At 30.0% G+C, this 23,251-nt stretch overlaps 2 protein-coding genes across 5 annotated transcripts in view; both read right to left on the minus strand.

The window, feature by feature from the left end:
• Positions 1 to 26: 26 nt before the first annotated feature.
• Positions 27 to 6,606, minus strand: LOC119687738 (carnitine O-acetyltransferase). 3 transcript variants are annotated; one of them, XM_038102176.1, is made up of 8 exons: positions 6,512 to 6,606; positions 6,371 to 6,431; positions 5,748 to 5,859; positions 3,846 to 4,466; positions 3,441 to 3,788; positions 2,428 to 2,528; positions 784 to 1,026; positions 27 to 691 (listed from the first exon to the last, which is right to left on the minus strand). In XM_038102176.1, the coding sequence occupies exons 3-8, from the start codon at positions 5,802 to 5,804 to the stop codon at positions 130 to 132; spliced, it is 1,932 nt and encodes a 643-aa protein (XP_037958104.1). In that variant the 5' UTR covers positions 5,805 to 5,859; positions 6,371 to 6,431; positions 6,512 to 6,606; the 3' UTR covers positions 27 to 129. The 3 variants fall into 3 exon arrangements, with proteins under 3 accessions (XP_037958104.1, XP_037958105.1, XP_037958103.1); XM_038102177.1 differs by lacking the exons at positions 6,371 to 6,431; positions 6,512 to 6,606 and adding an exon at positions 6,163 to 6,214; XM_038102175.1 differs by lacking the exons at positions 6,371 to 6,431; positions 6,512 to 6,606 and adding an exon at positions 5,948 to 6,147.
• A 5,964-nt stretch (positions 6,607 to 12,570) lies between these two features.
• LOC119688083 (scavenger receptor class B member 1) overlaps positions 12,571 to 23,251 on the minus strand; it is a 77,602-nt gene continuing 66,921 nt past the window's right edge. The window contains exons 7-11 of one of the 2 annotated variants that reach the window (XM_038102720.1): positions 23,042 to 23,159; positions 19,645 to 19,811; positions 14,220 to 14,345; positions 13,605 to 14,156; positions 12,571 to 13,430 (exon numbers count right to left, since the gene is read on the minus strand). In XM_038102720.1, the coding sequence (XP_037958648.1) occupies positions 13,152 to 13,430; positions 13,605 to 14,156; positions 14,220 to 14,345; positions 19,645 to 19,811; positions 23,042 to 23,159 (1,242 nt within the window). In that variant the 3' untranslated portion in view covers positions 12,571 to 13,151. The remainder of the gene's footprint in view (positions 13,431 to 13,604; positions 14,157 to 14,219; positions 14,346 to 19,644; positions 19,812 to 23,041; positions 23,160 to 23,251) is intronic. The other variant, XM_038102719.1, reaches the window with a different exon arrangement.

Here is a 23,251-nt window from a genome sequence, read left to right on the forward strand (position 1 = left end):
TTGTTTTTATTTAAAAAAAAAACGTTATAAATTTTGTAAAAAACGTGTAATAAAATAATTACTTATATCCCACTACATTTTGAATTTAATCTATTGCTGTGAATAAACAGTAAACATTTCTGAACTGGGTTAAAGCTTCGCTTTTGGTTGTTCACTGGTTTTTACAAGCACATCCCACATTTGGTCAAGCGACAGCACCAAAGCTTTAACGAACTCATCAACGTTTGTTTCTTTATTATTACGCCAAGCAGAACATGCTAGTATCAAATCATCATCACGAGGATTGTAGCAACAGCCATAGCCATTGTCTGTTGTTGGTCCATAACACATAAAGGCATTGTTTTTAGAAGCTACTTGTGAAGTTGATATACGGAAAGTAGAAGACTTCACAAAGCCTGGGCTGCTGAAGAATTTTGGTATAGGTTGACAATATTCTACAGCCATTAATTTAAGACCTAATAAATGACGATCTACTCCACGTCCCTGTAATGCCAAAGAGGTGTACTCTCGATGACTATTGACTGCTTTACGTAAAAGCTTAGCACGTTCTTCGTTGGAAACCTCTTTGTCCATCATTGCTTTTGCAAATGCTACTGACTCCACCGAACAGGATCGTATTGTTTCAGTACGACCACCAGTATAGATGCGTAGATGCGCTGACTCATATTGTGCACCGGGCACTTTGTGATACCTTTAATTATACAAATTATATAATATAATTAATTAATTAATATTTTATAATTACATTATTTAATTGAAAAGGAACTTGCTTATTTTACTAACCTGTAAAACGCTAATTGTATGGCCATTTGTATAAAACTGTCAGGGCTGAGTTTTTGCGTTTTAAGAAAGCCTTTGCCGTAGCAGGTATAATGTAAAATATTCATTCTTAGGTTGAATGCCAATCCAGTAATGTAATGCTTAGCAGCAGCTACGTGCATATTTAGACATTCACTAGTAGTTAATTTCAGTTTTACTGGACATTCAAAGTTGTCTGATGCACCGTCGGTTTTATCTCCCTTTTCCCTTGATATGAAGAAAGAACAGATTGCTATTAGTTGTGTGAATATATATGTAATATATTTTAGAAAAACAAGAAAAGTGCCAAACGTGTGAGTTGCCAGGTATCACCTTACGGAGTGATAACCCAGGAGGATTTTTTTTTTATTTATGGCTACGACTATTTACATTATAAACAACGCGTAGCTTATATCTGATCAATACCTGGGCAAGTGCCAGAGATATTATTTTTTCAAAGTACATATAAGTGACAAATCTAACATACGTGAAATAAATCTGGAAAATGTGCTAATTGTAGGTCCTGCTGAGAACGCGAACGTATTATTGACTATTGCAGGATACGGTCGAACAGAAGAGTTGCACAATTTTTGGATACGCATGAAAATTAAAATTTAAATTTTCTGTTAAAAACAAAGATTTTGAATAAAATAATTGATAGTTGATTTCTCAATATTCGGCACTTAGCAAACGCCTATTAAGAATAAACGCAATCACAGTTTCTCAAACGGACTAGATCAGCGTGGTGCTTTTTACAACATACTCAACTGGTATGTAATAGTATCTAGGAGCCTGTGTGTGACAACTAATGTCAGTTATATTAATCTATACTATAGCTATTAAAAGTGATTAATGTTTGAAACTATGAGAGCCAAAGAAAACTCTACTATGATAGTTAATTCAATTAGGTGTAGCTGTGTTTAATGCGTTCGCTTTTATATTTGTAGTGGGCTCTAGTCAATTATATATTTTTCATATAAGAATTAACATTTTGAGAATTGTAAAAAAATGAAATAAAATAAAAGAAATTTTCATTCTCAAATAACTAGAATAATGTAAATAAGGATGCTTTTGTTTTAATATCATTAATACAGTGTTGAGTATTGAAATAATATAGCACTATATATATTAAAAATATAGTATCATAATTAAAATATCAATTTCTAACTTCTAAATTATTTATTTTTTTTCAAATTAATTTTTAGCTTTAAACTAAAATTTGTTTTTCAATAAAATATGCAACTCAAATATCAACATATTTAAAAATATTTTATATAGAATAACATAGTCAATCTAAATTATTCATTCGTCGACTTGATCGGCCTGAATTTATAAAAACTTTCAATACTCAGTTTTTGCGGATATTTCAAGAACCGACCGATATCTAGACAAACAGACATAAAATTGCTGTCGTTTTTCTAGGTAAGTTACCGAAACATATGTAAAAGTTTGTATCTTTAAATCTATATCTATAAATCTATTTCAGATTTATATCAAATTTTCTACTATGCAGTATGAAAAAATTACTCAAAGTAGCAGACTAGTAGTACTATAATCCATTATCAAATGGGTTTGTTCGCGATATCGAAATCACGCAAAATTCTTTCATTTTTTGATAGATGTACTTACATTTTCTTAACTACATGATCCATCATTAACGCGATAGGTACACCTTCAGCTGGAGAGTGTTCATAACAGAATCCATTTAGACCATTACGATTAACAATTAACTGTTAAAAATAAAATAAATATCTATATTTATATGCTTATAGGTATTATTAGTAAAGTTGTCATAGCTTTAAGGTTGTTATATATAATTTGTTACTAAAAAATCTACATATAAGTTAACAGTAACAAATCTATCTGAGTTCACTAAATACCAATAGGTGTATACGTCATTTACAGCGAACTAGTCAAACTAACTTACTTGTACTACTACACTATATAAAAAACCTTACTGGACACATACAAAGCAATAGAACGCTCTATTGCAGCCTATGCAGCTCAAGTATGGACCTCACATCTGCTATACGTAATGGAGTGTCTAAAATAAATTTACTATGAACTAAGTAGGTTTCAATCAATGTCCCGAAACTACTCGTTTCTGCGGATGACCAATTGCTATTCGTATCCCTTAACAAAGTCGGCTTCTTTGATATGTCATGGTACTAGAACTCAGATATTTAATAAATAAAAAATTAATCTGTAGCATGTGTTATTTGGGTAAACTATTTTTGAGATACAATTTTTTGATAGTTTTTTTTTTTTCATTGTGTCTTTCTTTGACAGCCCGTAACTCAGTGTCTATTAAAAATTTAAATAAATCTTAGTCTACTTCAATACGATTTATGTTTTGTTTTTGCTTGACCGTTTATATATATTAATATATTTATTGTTAATATTTGTTTTAATAGCTAGGTAGTTTTTTTTTTTTTGAATGCGTAGCTGTAGTTATTTAGATACGAATTTTATAAATACTCAAATTATGTAGCTTTGATGACAAAATACGTATAGGTTCTAATCATTAAAATTCATCAACTATGTAGGGTAATTGATAACAAATTGTAAATTATAATTAAATTTATAATTAATTAATTAAACTGAATTATATTAATTTTGTTTTAACATTTAAGTTAACATACCTGAATAGTTTTATCCATCCATCTATTTGAACTGTTGTATTGTACTCCACCCCCATGTATAAGTTGTCCCGCAAGCACAATGTTTTCCTGTCCTTTCTCCACAGGAACGCAGTCATCTAGGGAAAGAGTGAAAAGTGATTTTTGTATTTCACATACACTTTCTGCATTTCCAGGAATTTCCATAAGAATCTTATAAGCTTCTGCCCAATTATCCCGTTTTATTGTGGTTAGAACGCCAAATTCACAGCCCTTCTCTGTTTCGGCTTTCCAGATATTCATTAGTTGTTGCGCCATTGTTGTAACAGAGAGTGGTTTGCCTGATTTGTCATAAACTGCAAATTTATAAAACTAGAAAACATAATTAATGACACTCTATCCATTAAATTAGAACTTAATAAAATTTACATGGTTTTTGCATATAACCACAATATGTTGCGAATCGGGATTGTAGTCCATAGCGTCCTCTTGCGGTTTTGGTATACGGCATGTTCCTAAAACCCGTCCGAACTGGGAATTGTCAAGTTCATTTTTACCCATTTTTACAACTGGTATTTCGCCATTATCAATAAGTTTTTTATAACCTATTAAGTGGTAAACTGCTACAGCTGCATAATTAATAAAATCTTCCTCAGTCTCAAAACATTGTATTGGAAATGTCATTCCGGGACTAGAATATACTGTAACAGGATCACGATATTGTAAATATGCAGCACGCAACCATCGATGTGCTAACCAATTTTCTTCCGATGCAGCAGCTTTTTCTAGTAATTCTTGAAGCTTTGCACCATCTCCCTTTCTGAATTCATCTGCCATTCTTTTGGTTTTCATCTGTTCTTCCTTGGTTAGTAGTGGTTTCGTAGTTGCAAGAAAACGCGTCAAAGTCTCATCAAGCGGAAAAGCGGGAAAACGTAAAAGATTTTGTTTTTTTTCCTCTGTTGAATACGCTTTTGAGTTCACATTTTTTTGATTTTGACTGGAATTTGAAACTGGATTCAAAATATTACGATTTCTTAAAATGTTTGATGCCTAAGGTAAAAAATCAATTAAAAAAATATACATAAATAAATACATATTTAATCATAGAAATTTAACAAATATAAGATAGTGATAGTTAAATTATATCACAGTTTTTTTTTATCTAACAGCAGTATAAGAAAAACAAAGTACAAATATGTATCAAATATTGTGTCAAAGATAAGCATTAAAAGAGAGTATGGTACATAGCAATAGCAGCTCGAATTACAAGAAAATGCAGCTGACTTAGGTCCTTTATATAAAGACGAGTACATGGGTTAGATGGTGGATAGGTAATAGTATTGTGAAAGAGTGGATCGTTTAGGAGTAATAATGGACTTAGGGTGAGTAAGCTTTTTAAATTGAAGTTAACCAGAATCAAGGCTGAGAAATTTCGCTACATCAGTGGGGTCGGTTCACAGATTGATTGGTTTCAAATTAGTGTGTGTATATATATATTGGGGCAGAAAAACAGTTATGAATTATAAAATTTTTATATAACGAATTATATGAGAAAATTAAGTCGTTTCTTATACTAGAACTTCTTATTAATTTAATATTTTTAAATTTATAACGGACCGAATTGGTATTAGGTATTATCAATAGGCATAATAAACTCTATTTCAATTGAATACTTAATAGCTACAAAAAATCCATATAGCTAATGCACATACGGAATAGGCTACTGGGAATGTAAATTTTTACAGAAGAGGCAATAAAACTCGATAATGTAGGTTCTATACTACTTTTTATTTACGCAACAGGGCTTAGAGATCTACTCTAAACCTAGAAAGGGGCACAATAGACCCGACGGTCGCAGTGTCACATCCCCCAACAATAATAATAATAAAAATTCATATCCACTCTCTTAGCTATGAGATCGAAACCGAAAACTACAATCATTTTAATGTCAATCAGGGCAAGTGTAGTTAAATTTCAACAGTTCACGCACAAATACACGGACAGACAGACGGATATTACTAGTTTGCTTTATCCGTACGCATATCATTTCCATAATCTCTAATGCATCTATCATTTTACATATCACCACTTGTTAATGAATACATTCTATTTAGATATATCAATGGAGTGTGCAATAACTTTAAAGAGCAAAGAGCTTAGTTAAAGTTGGAATAGAATAGTCTAACACTTACTGATAACGTTATGGAATACCAAAAATGCGAACATGGAAAGGATGAAGTTGCGTTATTGGCTTTAATATATAAATCTTTGTCTCTTTTGTTTATGAAATGGGAATTGTAAATTAATTGCAATATTTTTGTTTTCGCTTACCATATGATAAAAAACACGATGTTGTCTGAGAATAGCTGGGTGTGTTAGGAGCTTCATATTGTCTTGCACTTCAATAGATTGTTGCGTTGGCTCCAAATTTTCGCAAGAGGGACTAAAATATAAAATATTTCGTTATTTAATTACTTTACAAAAATTGAATATTCGAATTTAAGTTCCTTAATTTTTAAATCCAAATTGACCTTTGATTTTTAAACATAATAAAACACAGCAAAACAGATTATCGCAGCAAAGATTAACGAACAAGTCTCCTACTACAGAAATTTGCTGTTAAAATGCAGAAAATTTTGCTTCAACTTATTTACGATGGCAAAAAGTAAAAGTGGAATTTAAACTAGAAAAATCAGACCACGTAGTCAAAACACAAAAAACAAGTTACCGACACCACTTGTCGTACCAGAAGTGCCGCTCCACAAATGTGATAACTGAACAGAACTAAACCACTTTTTATCGTTTTGTTTTGAATTATTTATTTTCGTTGTGGACGATACTCACGCCAGAGCGAGTTGTTGTTGTGCTCTCCGTAAACATTAGCATTAGCTTTTCAATTGACGGCAATTGTTTTTTTTTATTATTTGCGACTAGTATTTAGTTAATTTACTTACAATTTTTATCCACCTTTACGGACCCTATAGAGTGTAAATGTGGCTTTTCGCCCACTTAGTCCTACATCATTAAAAAAACAATTGTTAGTCTCAAATTATTTTTACTGGATTCGCTGTCTGTTTTGGTTTTACTTTACTTACCTGTTTATCTGTGCAAACAGCTGTTCTCCGTCTAACAAAAATTTTTATTTTTTTTTCTATATTTTACACATCTTTTTTAATAAATACTGGTACAATTCATTTTCAATTCAATAAAATAATTTTGAGTTTTACTTCCTATGTAGCTATATTTTTATTTAATCTTCAGAATTTTATTAAATAATACAAACTTAATTTTAAATTTTGTTTTTTGTGCATTCTCTTTTATTCTTCGCTTTCTATTAAGCGTTTTTGTAAGAGTTTTGATCATTTTTGCTCATTTGATCGTGTTGCCAACTATTTGTGACTCTTTATAATTCGCACTCAATAGATGGCAGTAATAAGGAATTGCGTAAAAGCAATAGATGGCAGGTATAAAAGCTGAAGTTCTTTATCTTATTTAAATAGGGTTATAAAACCGAACCGAAAATACCGAACCGAAAATAACAGTCAGTTCAAAATTTTTTATAAAAAAAAGCAACAACAAAAAGTTGTCTAAACTCATATTTAAGTACATAGTTATCACTCTAACAACTTTTATTCGCAGTATTATGCATGCTTTTTATATATAAACATATTAAAATAAAACTCTAACAATAATAATTAAATTTGCTTTTTATAATCTATTCCTCAAAAATAATTATTTTATGTGCTTTTTATTTTTTTGCGCAAACGTAACTCTTAAGATTCTGCTTTTTATTTTAAAACGTACAAATAACTGGTACTTTTGCGTTATGAATATAAAAATCATGGGTAACTCCCAATTTCCGCCGAATATTTTTAAAACGAAAATATAAAATGCAATTTTCATACAAGGTAGTTGTTTTTGTGATTACATACAAAATGATTTAGGTATGGGAACAACTTCTGCAGTACTCCAACTTTGTGGGTAAATACTTTTCTTAAGAATGTTATTATATAGTTCGATTAATCTATTTATTAAGATTGAATATAGACTTATCAATTGAAAAGGCCATTAATACCTTAAGGGTGCTCACTAAATTTGCAAATGCCTCTTAAACTTCATAAACTGAAAACAAACCTCAAAATGTAAGACACAATGATATATAGCTATAATTTATGGTAAAACTATATAAGTCTAAGACATAAACACAGTTTGCTCTTGGTCTTAGAAATAAGAAACAGTTATTTTCTTTATCCATCACATATTTTTGCTGCTTACATCTACAACTATTCATTATAATAAGAAGTGCATTCTAATTATTTGAAGAGTTGAAGAATTGAAGAGGATGGTTGTGATGCATTTCTTCAAACAAAAAAAAATTGAAGTTGCATTGAGTGTTTAGTAATCAGTCTATTTATTTGCACATGCTATATAATATTCTTTAGTCTATAATAATATAATTCATCATAGAACAATCGATAGAGATGCGATCCTCCATTTATCTGTTATTCATTGATTTTGAAAAGGCATTTGAATCGTTTAATCGAAATTGCATATGGAAAGAGTTGAAAAATATTTGCGTCCTGGCTAAAATAGTGTCCGTAATTGCAAAAAGTTATGATCAATTTAAATGCACAGTTTTATATAATAACAAATTGTCTGAGCCCTTTTGTATAATTAATGACGTACGTCAAGAATGCGTCCTTTCCATACTGCTGTTTTTAGTTGTGCTTGATGCAGTGGCCAAGAGAGCAAATAAAGGAAAGGTACGAGATATTGTATGAAACCCATTATCACCAAACACAAGGCTAGAGTATTTGGACTATGCTGACGACAAATACGAGTTGTCACATCGGTTTAATGATATGCAGCAGAGACTTAATGACCTGTCTTTAGAGTCCTACAAAGTCGGAGTGAAAGCATAAAAAGCAAGCTGAGAATATTTGTCAACCGCTGTCTTCGCAGAATTTTGTGTATTTTCTGGAGAAACAGAATATCAAAGCAAGACCTTTGGACCAAAACAAATGTAAGAGATATCAACTTTAATATTCGGGCATACACTTCGAAAGGTTCCTACCGAAATTTGTCAGCAGACGTTGGTATACAACCCGTAAGGTAGTAGAGGAAAAGGTAGTCCAAAACAACATGGAGAACATGTTCGTTAGAACATTTCAAACTTCAAAAAAGTTCGATACACTCGAATAGCAAATCCCCTTTATATTTAATTTATTTTTTTTTTTTATTTTATACAAACATTTATAATATTTTCAAGCGGTACACTGTACCCTAGCACGCTTGAACATCAAAATATTTGAAGTTTCAAAGAACTTGAACGATTTTGGAAGCACTAATTTACAGCCATATTTCCCAATATTTCTATAACCATTTAAAGAATCTTAGTACAGATAAGTTAATTGTAGTGAACAGTCAGTCTTAAACGGTCTTCATAATAGAATCCATGTCAAATTAGTCGAAAGTCTTAGCAGTTGAAAGAGTCATCACGTACTCCTAGTTCCTCACTCTCTACTCATTGCATATAAATTCTAGCAAATCAAATAAAAACTCGTGGCTGTGAGTTGTGTCTCGATAGTATCTATTTTAATATCAAATTTTTAACTGCATTGTGTTGTATCTCACAAGTAACTTCTATTATTTCATTATATCACTTATGTTAAGATAAGTATTTACATCCTTTTATCAGCACCCAAAGCAGATAAATAAAAATAAAAACAGAAATAATTATTATTTAAGTTTGTCGTATCTGTGAATATTTTCTCATAATTATAGATAATTTATAAATATCAAAAAGATACAAATGTACAACATAGAGTACTTTTAATAACTCATTGAAGTAATTAAAATTGACTATTTGGTGCATTTTATAATTATCATTAAAAGTACAATTTCTGATTTTCTGATATTTCTTTTCCAAAATTCCCTTTCCAGATAAGACTGAATATTTATGATTTTTTTTTCTATACTCATAATTTAATATTTTTAGGATGTAAACCATAATCAGATCGGCTTATGCATCCTTGAATATTCTCTAAAAATTTATGGTGATATTCTACAATCTATAAATAAACATTTTTTCATTTTCGATATCATATATTACATAAAAAGAAATTAAAACAAAATAATTAAATAAACACATTAATTATTTAAATATATATTTACACTTAATATTAAGATTTATTAAATATAATTCCAGGATCTCTTTCGAAGTAAAGAAAATCGAAAATAGAAGGTTCTTACAAATTTTCTACCAAAATATTGACCGGCTCTATGACGCATCCAAAAGGTGGAAGGAATCACAGATATTCCAAAATATCTTCTTGAACGTATTCAGACATTTACCTATCGGTAATAGTAAATAAGATATTATTTGTAGTCCATGTATTAACATGGACGGTAGTAGGCATATAATACCACAATATCACCAGCAAAGTTCCACAAAGTTTCTAGCTGTTTCTAAAGTTTACTGATAAAAAATTTCAGTATTTATATGTTATAACCAAATGATATGGCTTGTAATGTAGTATGAAATCTGAAAATTTGACATTCGTCCAGTTCAGTCATAGTAGCAGAAATATTTCCATTTTCAAAAAATCATCGAGCAGTATTATCAGTATTAGCAGGCTTATCAACAATCAATTGCATTTGTTTTCTGAAACTTTCAGTCACTTAATAACTCAATTTTAAAATATAAATATATTAAAATTTAAAAAAAAATAGACGCTAGTTGGTTTTCACAAAGATAAAATAGTTGTTTTTAACACCTGATTTAAAAAAAGAACTACTTTATTTAGATACGTTAAGCGAATCAAATCAGGTGTCGATTTTTTGGGTACCGGGACATACTGGCGTACGCGGAAACGAATACGCGGACAAACTAGCCAGGAAAGGAACAACCACACCGATGATGGGGCCGAAACCTTTTTGTGGACTAATAAAGGAGAATCAGAATAAAAAGGATTACTGGGATAATATATTAGAACTAGAACAGTCCAAATCACTTATTGGTACCTATAACAATAAAAGATACCAGAATTGTGCGAACCTATCAAAAGAAAAACTTAGAATCATCACATGAATCCTAACAGGGCACTGTGAACTAAAACACCTCCTTACAAGACGGGACATACTTACAGATGCAAACTGTAGATTCTGTTCGTGTGCTTAGGGACCTACTCTAAACCCAGAAGGGAAATCAACTATCGATGCCAATACCATCCCATAGAAATGTAAATTTGTGCATTGCATGTCATAAGACGTTTCATTAATACCTAGAAATACTTAAAAGCTTCATTGCAGTGATGCTTTTTCGATGTAAACAAGGTGTGGGGAATCAATGTAATTGTTTGGTGAATTTAATATAATTTTGTACGGGAATCGTTATCGCTGCTACAAAGCATCCAAAAGTATCAATAAATAATCAAACAATTTAAATAAAAATAAAAATGTATATATATAGTATATTTATTTTAAAATGAAAATTCACGCCATTGAGGTCTACGCTCGTATCAACATTAACAATGGATTGAAAGGCGCCAGTATCTGTATTTACTCAGATAGCTAAGCAACAATCAAAGCATTATCCTTATGTCTCAAAACTTCTGGTAGACTGACATGGTGTAGCAGCTTGCAAGCAAAAACAAAATGATGCTTTGCTGGGTACCTGGTCATACAGGAATCAATGGTAATGAGTCTGCGGACACTTTTACGAGGTCAGGATCTGCCAATCGACTCTGTGGACCGAAGTCATATAGTAAATTAAGTTGATCTACAACTAGGTCTCTGATTGATAAATAGTTTTCAGCCGAGAGGAGTCGCCACTGGCGCGACATTCCAGGTAACTGCCAGGCTAAAGAACTGGTTCATCCCTAAAGTTATGGTAAAGTATCCTTCTTCAGCAGAACAGAATTGAGGTTGCTGGTGAATATTTAACGGGTCACCATGGACTGTGTTATCACCTTAACAAAATGGGTCTGTTCAAAGAGATAAATTGTCGACTTTGCATTGTCGACCCAGTCATGATCTGGGCTAGGGTCGACTTTCTCCTTCTGACATTAGGAAGCCCTCAACAGCTAACATTCTGGCTTTCATTCGGAAGGTGGAATGTCTTCTGTTCGGTTAGAGTCTGTTGTAGCACAAAAGTTCAATTATGGTTGCAGTGCTTCGCTTTGTTGGGAGCTGATACCCTGTTTATTTCTATTGTTTTCTATACTATATTAAAAAGAAGTACAAAGAATTTATATATAAAAAAAATTCACACAAAATATTGAGGTACAGCATAAAGCAATAAATTTCGCAAATCGATTCCGCAAAGTTGCTTAAAGCAACAATAAAGCATCGATGCCATTGCGATTCTTTCGCCATCGATGCTACTATAAGCTGTCTAAAATTTTTTTAAGATAATAAAACGGACTAATTATTTTTTTTTCAACTTTTATTTTATTTTAAAAAACCTTCCATACAAATTGTAAATTATAATGAGTGTTCATAAAGTTGTATGTAACAAATTAAGGAATTAAGTAATTTCTTTATAAATTAACTTATAATAAATTGTATTTAAATATTTATATTTCAAAGTAATCGACAGGTCATCACATAAAATATCTAAAGTACAAAATTCAAAAGTATATTATATATCTTGTATATTATTTATAATACATTTTCAGTTTCTTAATTTTGCAAGGTCTTTAAGGCAAAAAGTTTATAACAAAACATGGAATTATCACACATTATTATTACTTTGAACTTTATTTCTCTATAAAAATCACAGCAAAATTATAATAGAGTTTCTTTATACACATATTTCATTAACTCGTAGTATTTGAATTACTTTCATCGATAAGATTTTTGCAATTTAACTTTTTGAAAAGATTTTCGATTTTGAACACTTTCTTTACTATATAGAAATTCTGAAAATGATATCAGTTAACAATATAACTTAAAAGTAAATAATCTTTAAACTTGATGGGTTTACAATTTGGTAATATGGACCTTCACGGAGGTGGTTTTGTTGTTGGAATCATGTTCGACATTTACGTGAAGCAGTTAAAAAACTTATATTCTAATTTAAATTACATATATTTAGGTATATTTTAATTTTAAAATAAAATTCATATATTATTCGCATTAAAATTAAATACTACATATATTTCTTCGAGTACGTATATTAAGTATAAAAAGTTATAAAATGAAGGGATTATACTATAGCTAAGTTCTTTTTAAATAAAACCCACAACAATAATAAATAAGCTCCTTTACACCGCAAATCAACACAATAGTATTAAAGTTAAAAAATAATATTTAATATTTTAAGTTTTTAAAAATATTTGAGTTTAATACCTTACTAGTTGAATGCGTAACAGAGAATTGGCGCAAATGATGGTGTAATTATCTTATGAATTTATATACATGATTCTTACTATCACAGCAACTGGTTTGCCAATTAAACAAAATGTAATAAATGCTAAAAAATTGGCCTTAAATGATATTTACAGCGTTTCCTTATCAAAATAGAAAAAGTGAACAATACTTTCTAACCGAGAAAAAAGCTAAAACAGCTATAAACAGCTATTGAGTACGAGGGGATAGCATTCAAGCGAACCTATCCGGTCTCATTATTACAAAAGGAAAGAGCATATGAAGACTGCTTAGATTTACTTTTAAGTACTGAAGTTTAACTAAACAAAGGAAATTAACTGTAATTATATAAAACTATAAGCGAAGTCAAACGTCAAATGTACTGGTGCTTCTGCTTTGTACTGGTGCTGATGCCGATGCCGATGCTGATGTTGATGCAACAAAAGATGATGTTGGGTTTAAGGATTTTGGATGATGTTCAGTTGCTTCATGCCGTGAAACAAGTTCGTTGCTGTAACTTATATCACTGGCACCGACATCTGCTAGAGGTGAAGTGGTAGATATCGGCCAGCTTAAAAGTGTATCTGAGTTATTTAAATTTGAAATCGAGGGAGCAAAACCACTGCTGTCGGAGCTCAGAGTACCCTGTAAGTAGAAAAAAGGAATGCTCTATAAGTAATGTTTTAAATTAACATAAAAATGAAAACTATATTAATGTTGCCGAAAGATTCATACAAATTAAATGAATTGTAATCCCAAGAAAGAATATCATTTCTTCTTTGGATTTATTTTGAAGCTTATGTCTTATTTCTCACATACCTGATTATCATTTTTAACACATTTGGTTGTGCATTCATTTTCATCCACACTCGAACTCGTAGTTGAGGTATGACTGAAAGTACCAGCATCACTTTCATTACCCTCGTCCGTATCAGATATAGCGGGCTCAAGGTCTAATGCATAAGATTGGCGACGTTTCTTCATATCGATTTCATTGTATAATTCATAATCGGCATCTGCTATATTCTCTTCATCACTGCGTGTGATTAAGTGCTTTTGTTGTTTTGATAACGGTTTAAGAGCATCCTTTTCATTCATTTCAATGAGTGCCATTTCACAAGGATTATAAACGCTACCATTAGGACGATGACTATTGTCCTGTGTTGTTGTACTATGTAATATGTTGGCTTTGCAATACTTTGTATTTTCCGATATTTTACTAATACGCAATGTGGCGCGGGTGACAGCGTAAACTAATAGTACGACACCTAGTGCAAGACTGCCCCAAATTCCAATAATATCGAGGTATGGCAAAATATTTAGATAAAAATTGAAGCGGTTATCCAAAGACTCAGGCAATTCAGGCAGCATCTGGAAAAATAATGGTAAGATTGTTTTAAATATTATTAAGAGTTGGATGTGAAGTAAACTTACGATATCGAACCAGACCATTGGAACTGTTAGATAACTGAAACGTTCAGCTTTCTTAATATTTCGCAAATCATTAAAATGCATATTAATTTGTATTTTAGCTGAGATGGATAGTGGCAATCCAGATTGCTGCAAATACACAAAAACACATAAATTTAAAGATCGTTACTATAATGGCAATAAATATGACAGTTCTTATAAGGAAAATTGTACAGAATTTGTCGTCTAGAAGCACGCATGTCTAATTGTGACTTTCTAAAATCAACAAAAAAAAAAAACAAAAAAAAGTAGTCGTAAATTAACTTAATTGTAAATTAATTAGTTTTTAATTGATTTACTTATTTCCTGATTTAGAAATGTAAATGATCCACTCAGTTAGCCGAGTGGATTAGCCGGAAGTGTGCTAAATTTGCTCTATTCATGGCGAACTAATTTGTGTAATTGTTTTATCAGTTTAGACGCATTTGTTTATTAATGTAATTATTAATGTGTAATGTAGCAACAATAATAATAACAACATTATACAAAATTAATGTTTAAAAGCATATAATCAAAGTATATAAAATAATGACGTACATTTATTAACGTCTGTGAAGCGATCATCCTTTCAATGGAAAAACTGTTTCAAGTGCAGTTTTAATTCATGTTTTTAGCACGAAAGTTCAGGAGAACGAATTATGCGAATTAACATCCAAATCCGGTTAGCAAAAATGGGTATCTAAAGCGGTGGAGTTGAGTTTTCTTAGAACGGAAATAATTCTATATTTTTAACTAAACTTTTATTGAAATAGATATTAAAGTAAATTGAAATTTTCTGAAAGCAAGTAAGTTAACATATTTTTCCCATTTATTTAGATAGATAGATCCACGTAAAGACAACTCGTGAAACTAAATTTTGACAAAAAGTCATAAACGTTGTCAAAGGGTAAGATTCGTATCCCTCTATTATGTTAGTATAAAAGCTAGAGGACCATAGAAGTCTTATTATTGTAATTATTATTGTTATGGGATGTGGAACCGCGACCGTCGGGTCTATTGTTCGCGCTTCTTAATTTTGAATAGATCTCTAAGCCCTGTTGCGTCAATAAAAAGTATTATAGAACCTACTTTACAGAGTTTTATAGCCTCTTCCGTAAGGGTATACATTCTCAGAAGTCTATTCCGTTTGTGCATTAACACAGGTCATTCTAACAACACATGTGTAGCTAACTTCCCATTTTCTTCGCGGAATGTATTGTTCTCATCCGTATATATACCCCGTCTCGTAAGATGGTTTTTTAGTTTAGAGTGCCCTGTTAGGATTCCTAAAATGATTCTCTGATGATGAAGGAATAAGAATATTACACCTTCTTAAGTATCTCAGACACACATTTGAAAAGCTTTGTGGAGTGGTCTTCATTAAAAGACGATTTGGCATAGAGTTAGAAAATTGGGAGCTAAAATAGATTTTACATGATTGTAATGTAACTAAATTTGTTTTTAATTTTCACTGCATTTTGGATAAACTGCTTTCTGTATAGTTTAATACCCCGATTTGCATCGCATCAATTCGAATTGTGTCGCCGACAAAAAAAAATCGGTTTCGAATTGCGTCGTTTTTTAAGACATGCGTACAGAGGGGATTCCCATTTTATTTCTTGTATGTCACAGTTTTTAAAAGGGGTAGTGAATTGGAAAAGTAAATTTCTACTTTATTAAGTATAAAAATGAGTCAAAAGCGAAAACTATTTTCCTTGGAAATAAATATAGACATTTTAAAACGTTTTAAAATTGTAGAAAAACGTACTGACTTGGGAGAATTGTATGTATTTTGTATTTTGATTTGTGTCGTAAATTTTGTGAGTTATATCTATGTATAGCGATATTAAACTTTGAGTGTTTCCCTCTTTAACTTATTATCCAAATCTGATTCAACGATTTTTATGTAATCCAGATGAAATCAAACGAATTTTAAAAAATCAAAAAATAGAATGTGGTCTATTTCAATATAAAAGGACATAAAAAGTATGCTCAGGGAAAAAGATTTGGTTCCAACGAGGAAAAAATTATTGAAGCTGTAATCTATTTCGACATTAAAAGACATAAACAGTACGATCAGGGAAAAACATTTGGTTCTAAGGAAGAAGAAATTATTGAAACTGTAGTTAATTTTAATTCAAAGATAAAACTTTCTTCCAAAAACTGCATTAAAATAGTTAATAATAATTTTCTTCACAGTAAATGTAGCACTTCTCATGCAGACTATGTTGTTAAAGAAAGTTTTACTTAAATGCTATTGTTTTCCTTGACACCTACGAATTTATTTAGTGATACGTATTTTACATATTCGAATAATATTTGCACAAATGGAAAATTAGAAGGTCAACAATTTTTTTATATCGGAAATATAGTACCCTAGAAGTAGTTTTAACACAAATAAAAAATATGAAAGTTGATTATGTGAATATTTAGAAATAAATATGCTGACATTTAAAAAAGTTGTTATATCTGATTTTAGGTAACTACTTTGAACAAAGATGAGACTAGAATAGTCAATTTTTAGTGCAATTAACACCATTTCGATATCGGGTCCTTTCAGCGAATTTACGATCCTCTGAACGTGAAACTTCTAAGCTGATTACACTGATTAAATTCTTAAATTTTCTTAAGTTCATGGAATTGTTTTTTAAGATAAATAATAACAAATAAAGTGAAATTACTAATCTATATTGATGGGTAATAACCTTTTTATTCTCAATTGTAAAGGGAAAATTGGACTATTAATTTTATATAGGTTGGAACAGTCTTTGAAGTCGTCATAACCAGTTTATTGATCAGATCAATCTTACGTATTGGTAGCACTTCTATACAAAAAAGTATGAGCCGACCCGGGTGCTTAAAAAGGAAAACATTTAATAACAATTTGAATACATTTTAGTCTCAAACTTTATTTTGAAAGTTATATCTATACTGATATATTTATAAAATAATCTATAATAAATTATTTGATTATTTAATAATTTTTTACAGAATTTTAATCTCTTGATTTGAAGTTAATAATAATCAGCTACAGTTATAAATTGATTTAGTAATTCTAATATTACTGTTTGAGGTAGTTGTGAAACGGACATATTTAATTTATTATTATATCCCTCTCAATTAAAGAAAATTAATTATTGAAAAATGTTAGTTTTAGATTTAACCGGATGCACATATTAGCCGACAAACAAGTCCAACTCATATCAATATATATATAAATTAAATAGGTGAACAGTAAATTCGCATAGCAATATGTTCTTGTCAGAAGAATAACAGATTAATATCCCTTATGCGATCTCTAAGCTGATAGTCGTAAATATATTTTAAAATGAAATAAATAAAAGTCAAGTACGGCTTTGGGTCATTTGGCTAATGAACGCTGACTCTGAGCATCAAATTTAACAGGGCACGAGTTTGATTCGTGGTATTTGCAGTATCATAAAATTATTTATAAATAATTAAATACAAGAATTATTTCCAAGATGATGATTGGTATTTGGCAATACTTCAAACAACTCAAAATTCAATTAATTAAAATAATATAAGAAAGAATTTGTGTTGTTATAGTTCACTACTTTTCGAAAAACATCTTTATAAATAAACAATGAAATAGAGGAACAATATTTTTATATACAAAGCTCATTCGATGAAAATGACACATAAAAAAATTACAAAGGATTTGCTCAGTACAAGGAAATGAAATTTCAAACCTTATAGGCTTTAACCCGCAAACGGCGGATACTATACCACAAGTCAACACATCTCAAAAAAGGGATGGGTCTTATACCTATTCAATGGCTATTGTATTAGCTGTGTTGTTTAGCGCACAAAAAGTAAGAATGACCGTTTTAGGTTATTATCAGTTGAAGGACAACAAATCACATATTGACAGCGTTTCTCTACCAAGGCTGTGAGTGATAATTTTTAAGAGGTTTTACTGGGTCATGTCGATTACAAACTTAGTTAGTCGTATCTGCTTGAATACTTGTTACAAGTTGGCATAGTTTGGGTATATTCTAATATGTTTGCAACAGTTTACTAAATTAAATTCAATAGAACAACTATTATTAAGTGTAATTAATTACGCATAAATAACAAAAAAAAAACAATTAAAACTGCATGAATCATTACTGAGAAATTCGTGATTATTAGGGCGATGTAAAATTAATATGTCAAAAATTTCTAATTGAGTTGTCAGTATAAAGATTCTGTTACTTGTATAATGCAAAGTAGTGTCCATATTAATTGTTATTATGACGCTTAGATAAAAAATAATTATTGTCTATAAATGTAAATTTGTTAAGCACACTTCATAAATATGTAAATAAAATAATTTGTTTTTTTATTCCAACATGTTGTATACTACAAAATCATTAATTGAATTAAATATTTTTATATTTTTATTATTTAAATTTTCTTATTGAATTATTTACAGCAATTAAGTAAAAATAGTTGAAATAATCTAAATATATGTTTTCGTCAATTCCACTCTTTGTATGGACTTATTAGGAATTTGCAGTGAAAACTCTTTTAATGGAAACAGAGATCTCCTGTTGAACGAACAACTCCAATAGAGAAAACATTTGAAAGTCCAAAATGAAAGGTTTGTTCATATTATTTGGATTAGCTTAACACTTTTTGGTCGGATAGACCGATTGATGATATGTGATCGAGTTCAAGAGTTTTCACTGTACTAACACAAACTTTTCATAATGAATTATGGAATTCTTTTTTCATTCTGAATCGGAAAACTTGATTTCTTGTAAACAAATTTATAAAAACATTTGGATTTTTAGATTTTTTTAGATAAAATTAACAAGAAGAACGATTTTTACGAATTTTATAAATCGTTAATTACTTTACATCTGCCATCTGTGACATCTATAGTTATTTATTCTTAAGAGAAAAATAAGTTAAAAGTCTAAAGCAAAACGTTTTTAATTTTAATTAGATTTACAAATTATTTTTAATTAGTATTTCTTGATAATAAATAAATGGTTGTCATAAATCGTAATGACTAATATTAACCTACTAAATGCAAATTAAGCCAGTCCTTTGGCAGTCTCAAAGTTAAGTTAGTGATATGCTGTTCTGATGAATATTTCATTTACTAGTATTTTAATAATAGGTTGTCTTTATAATCAAAAGTCAATTTAAACAATTTAAAAGTTAAAAAATTATTAAAGTACATGAAAATAATTGCTGCTAATGTATCACTTTAGATATAGGTGCCTCTTAGTGACGATATCTCTGAAGTCAAAATCAATCAATTGATTTCAATTGCTATTTAATAATGTTATTTTACGTCAAATAATTTAAAATCAATTATAATTAATTACAATGAAGTTAACGAGCTTAACAAAAAAAATTATTTCATCTTAAGTGGTGTTTTTTTTTGCTCTAAACTTACCGGTTGTATTATGAATTGGGATGAATGTGCTTCCTTGCTGGGTGTCAAACCGGTTATGTTATTTTGCAGATCAGGATCACCTTCCATGAAATGTGGATAACTTAGTGAAATTGGGAAGCCATAATAACAATCGGTGACATCAATTAGGCCACTTGGTTGGCATTTACCTAAAAGTAATAAATAAATAAATAAATCAATTATAAATAGAAATATATTAAATATGACAAAGTAAACACTTTTGAATAAAATGGTGTATTGAGGTGATTTCTCGAGGTCATTGTGGGCGATCATATTTATATGAGACGAACTGTCAGGTGTACCTCTTATCTATCTATGTAGAAAATACTTACAAAATATGCCACATTCTCAGCTAAGTTAGTTTGTATTATTTCTGAATATTAATTACCAGAATTACAAAGTAATTAGAATGAGTGTTTCTGATATAGTGTCAAATAGGATATCAAATATTATCAACTTATTTGATCTACACATAAAAAATATAAAATTTTGATATTCATTTGTCATTTATAGAATTAAGAGCAACTTAAATTAATTTCGTATTTAAGTAAATTTTGATTCAACTTTTTAATAAATGACTTTAAATACAGACTGTGAAAGTATTTGCATATCAAGAACTCAATGCGATTAGCGATGTCAATTGTGATTTAGTATGACAGAGCAAACGCAGTTTATTTGCTTAATAATGACTACTGCTTATAAATATTCATAGAGAAAATATTCCACTATAATTTTGTATAAATAAAATTAAATAGTTGTTATTTCTTTAATAATTTTTACATTTCTTTTTACGGAAAATTTTTAATTCCATTAATGAGCTCGCTTTGCAAACTCGTATTTCTTTGACTATATAAATTAAAATATTAGATGCGGATTTAATTTTATTTAATCTAGACTTTACTTATTTTTGTTGAAATAAGTGAAATTTATAAGTGAAATTAAAATATTAAAACAAAACAAATTAAAATGCATTTAATTGATAGAATATTTATAATTGATCCATAATTCTGACGTAGAAAGGGAAATCATATAACATACTCTTACACAATAATTTAATTGGCGGAATATTTTTAATTCATCTATAATTCTGACGTAGAAAGGGAAAACATGTACTCTTGAATTGTAATTAAACAATTATTTCATTTAATTTGCATAGATTAAGAATTTAATAATGATTTTTTAACTATGATAATAATGTTCCAGTACAAAGTCTGTATTAGAGATCAACAATTCTAAGAGTTATAGGAATTGCTGATCTTTCTTCAGATTTTTTTAGAAAAATTCCTATTATTATACTTGTTGCGTTAATATTAGCCGATTAAGCAGATATTACACATTATACTTGGTGTTACAACTTAGTGCGACGTCACTTACTATTACACATCATGCACTGCCAAAATTATTTTCAAAACTCCTCAGCAAAAAAACAACAACAAATACGAGTATACTACAAAATTAAATTATGCATGCATTTAAACGATGTTTCTACTGCTATTCCTTAAAATAGAATGAAATTTCCATGTTAGCCGATAAAAATCTGATTGTATACGAAAAAAAATGAGCAAGTCTGACGAAAAATTTGGTATATTTTGATTTTCTTCTAGTCCGAATCGGTCTACCACTCACGCTAAGTAGCGTCAAGTACCAATTTTTTACCGGTCGAACCTGCCAAGTCAGTGTAGGGTCCTCTTTATTCCTCACATTCCCTGTCGGCGCAGGCGTCCCTCAAGGCTCTGTGTTTAATTCCCGCCTTTTTAACATCTACACTTCATACATTCCCTTTCTCCCAACCCCATTAAGCAATTATGCTATGCCGAAGATTGTCTAGTGTACATCATATCCAAATTCTCATGCTGAATATCTTTCCAGGTACTACACCACCTAGAAACTCAAACTTAACCCCAACAAAATATCTTCAATTCCTTTACGGGTAGGCGAACCGATAGCTCAAGACGATTCGAAGCTAACGACTTCAATTTGCATATTGATGCTACACCCATCCAATTAGTCGACAAGTTTAAATACCTTGGAGTTGTGTTCGCACCGAAACACAACTTCATCCCACACATGACCTAGGTCATTAAGAACGCTACATTTCGGAAGTTTGCCTTTTGGGGTAACTTCCGCCCAAGTGGAACGTTTACGAGTCCTTGAAAGGAAATTTCTTTGCGACTTGACACAAATTTTCCTTTCAAGGCACCAAGTCGTAGCACCAAGTCGTAGCACCAAGTATGATGTGTAATAACCGTTTAAGAGACTTACTCTACAAATGTTTAAAACTCTTTAAGTACAAAAAGCTATTGGGGGTGGGGGAGTCCAGGCCATAAATAATAATACATTATTTCACACTTTATTGTGTGAACGGTAATCTCCCGCGTAGATGAATAACACAGCACGCTACTCTTGATTTTTGTCCGTAAAAACTTATAACAAATTTAAGGTAATCTCAGTGAGAGGTAGTCTCAACTTTTGAATTGAAATTCATAATAAGTTGTGTAGAGATATTTTCATGTATAAGAAGAATGTCAAGCTCGTAATACTCTTTAGATTTTTGTTTTTATAATAACCTTAGCTTTACGATTTCACACAATTCTTTACTTTATGCACTTCTTTTGCCTATGCATATAAAACTTTTCTTATAGTTGTACAAAAACAATTAAAGCCATCATATGCAATGTGCGAACAATGCTCACCTATAAGCAACTAAGCAATAACACAAACTTATGCTCAAATTTATATCCCGGCAAGCAAGTTTTGTACACAAAATTGCTACAAAAAACATTTGCTTTAACGTTATTGAACACATTTTTATAGTTATTGAAATATCTGCCAGGTGTAATGTACTTTACAATAATATATTCATTTATAGTACATCGCGTATAATTTACTACTTCAGTAGTAGACTTGTGCTGCTATTAAATGCCGTGGTATAAAAAGTGCTTTGTTAATTTGTTAATTTAAAGTGCACGTTTTTTAATGGAAATTATTTTATAAAATAAAAACTAATTTATGATTTATTATACTATATAGCATATCATGGAATAATTATAAATTGTTGCACGTGAAGTGACCTCAGCTTAATTAGGAAATATACTTTGTCTGTGTATAGACATTGACCCCATTGCATTACTTAGGAAATATTTTATTCGATTATAAAAAGTAAGAAATTTTTTGTAAATTGTTTGCAACTGAAAACTTTTAATATTATTGTACTTAATTTATAAATAAAATAAAATAATCAAAGTATCTATGTCTATTAGAAATGGTTCTAACTATAAAATTTATCTTCTTATACTTTATTTAAATTTATTTAAATTGCGTATTAATTTTATACAAAAAAAAAAGGTTAATAATTATTTACTATTTTTATTTGACTTACCTTGTCGACAGAAGCATTTATTATCTGGATTGATTGCACCATTATCGAAAGCATTTTCCTCAAAAACATATTTATATCCTGTTAAGCTTCCATATTTTTTCTCCTCACCAACTCGATGCTAAAAAGACAGTTAAAGAAAAAATAAATAAAAAATTCTTTACAAATGTTTTGTAATTTTATATATTTTAAAATTTGTTGTAATTTATTACT

Source organism: Teleopsis dalmanni, chromosome X (assembly GCF_002237135.1).
Source record: "Teleopsis dalmanni isolate 2A chromosome X, ASM223713v2, whole genome shotgun sequence".
NCBI classification, from domain to species: Eukaryota; Metazoa; Arthropoda; class Insecta; order Diptera; family Diopsidae; genus Teleopsis; species Teleopsis dalmanni.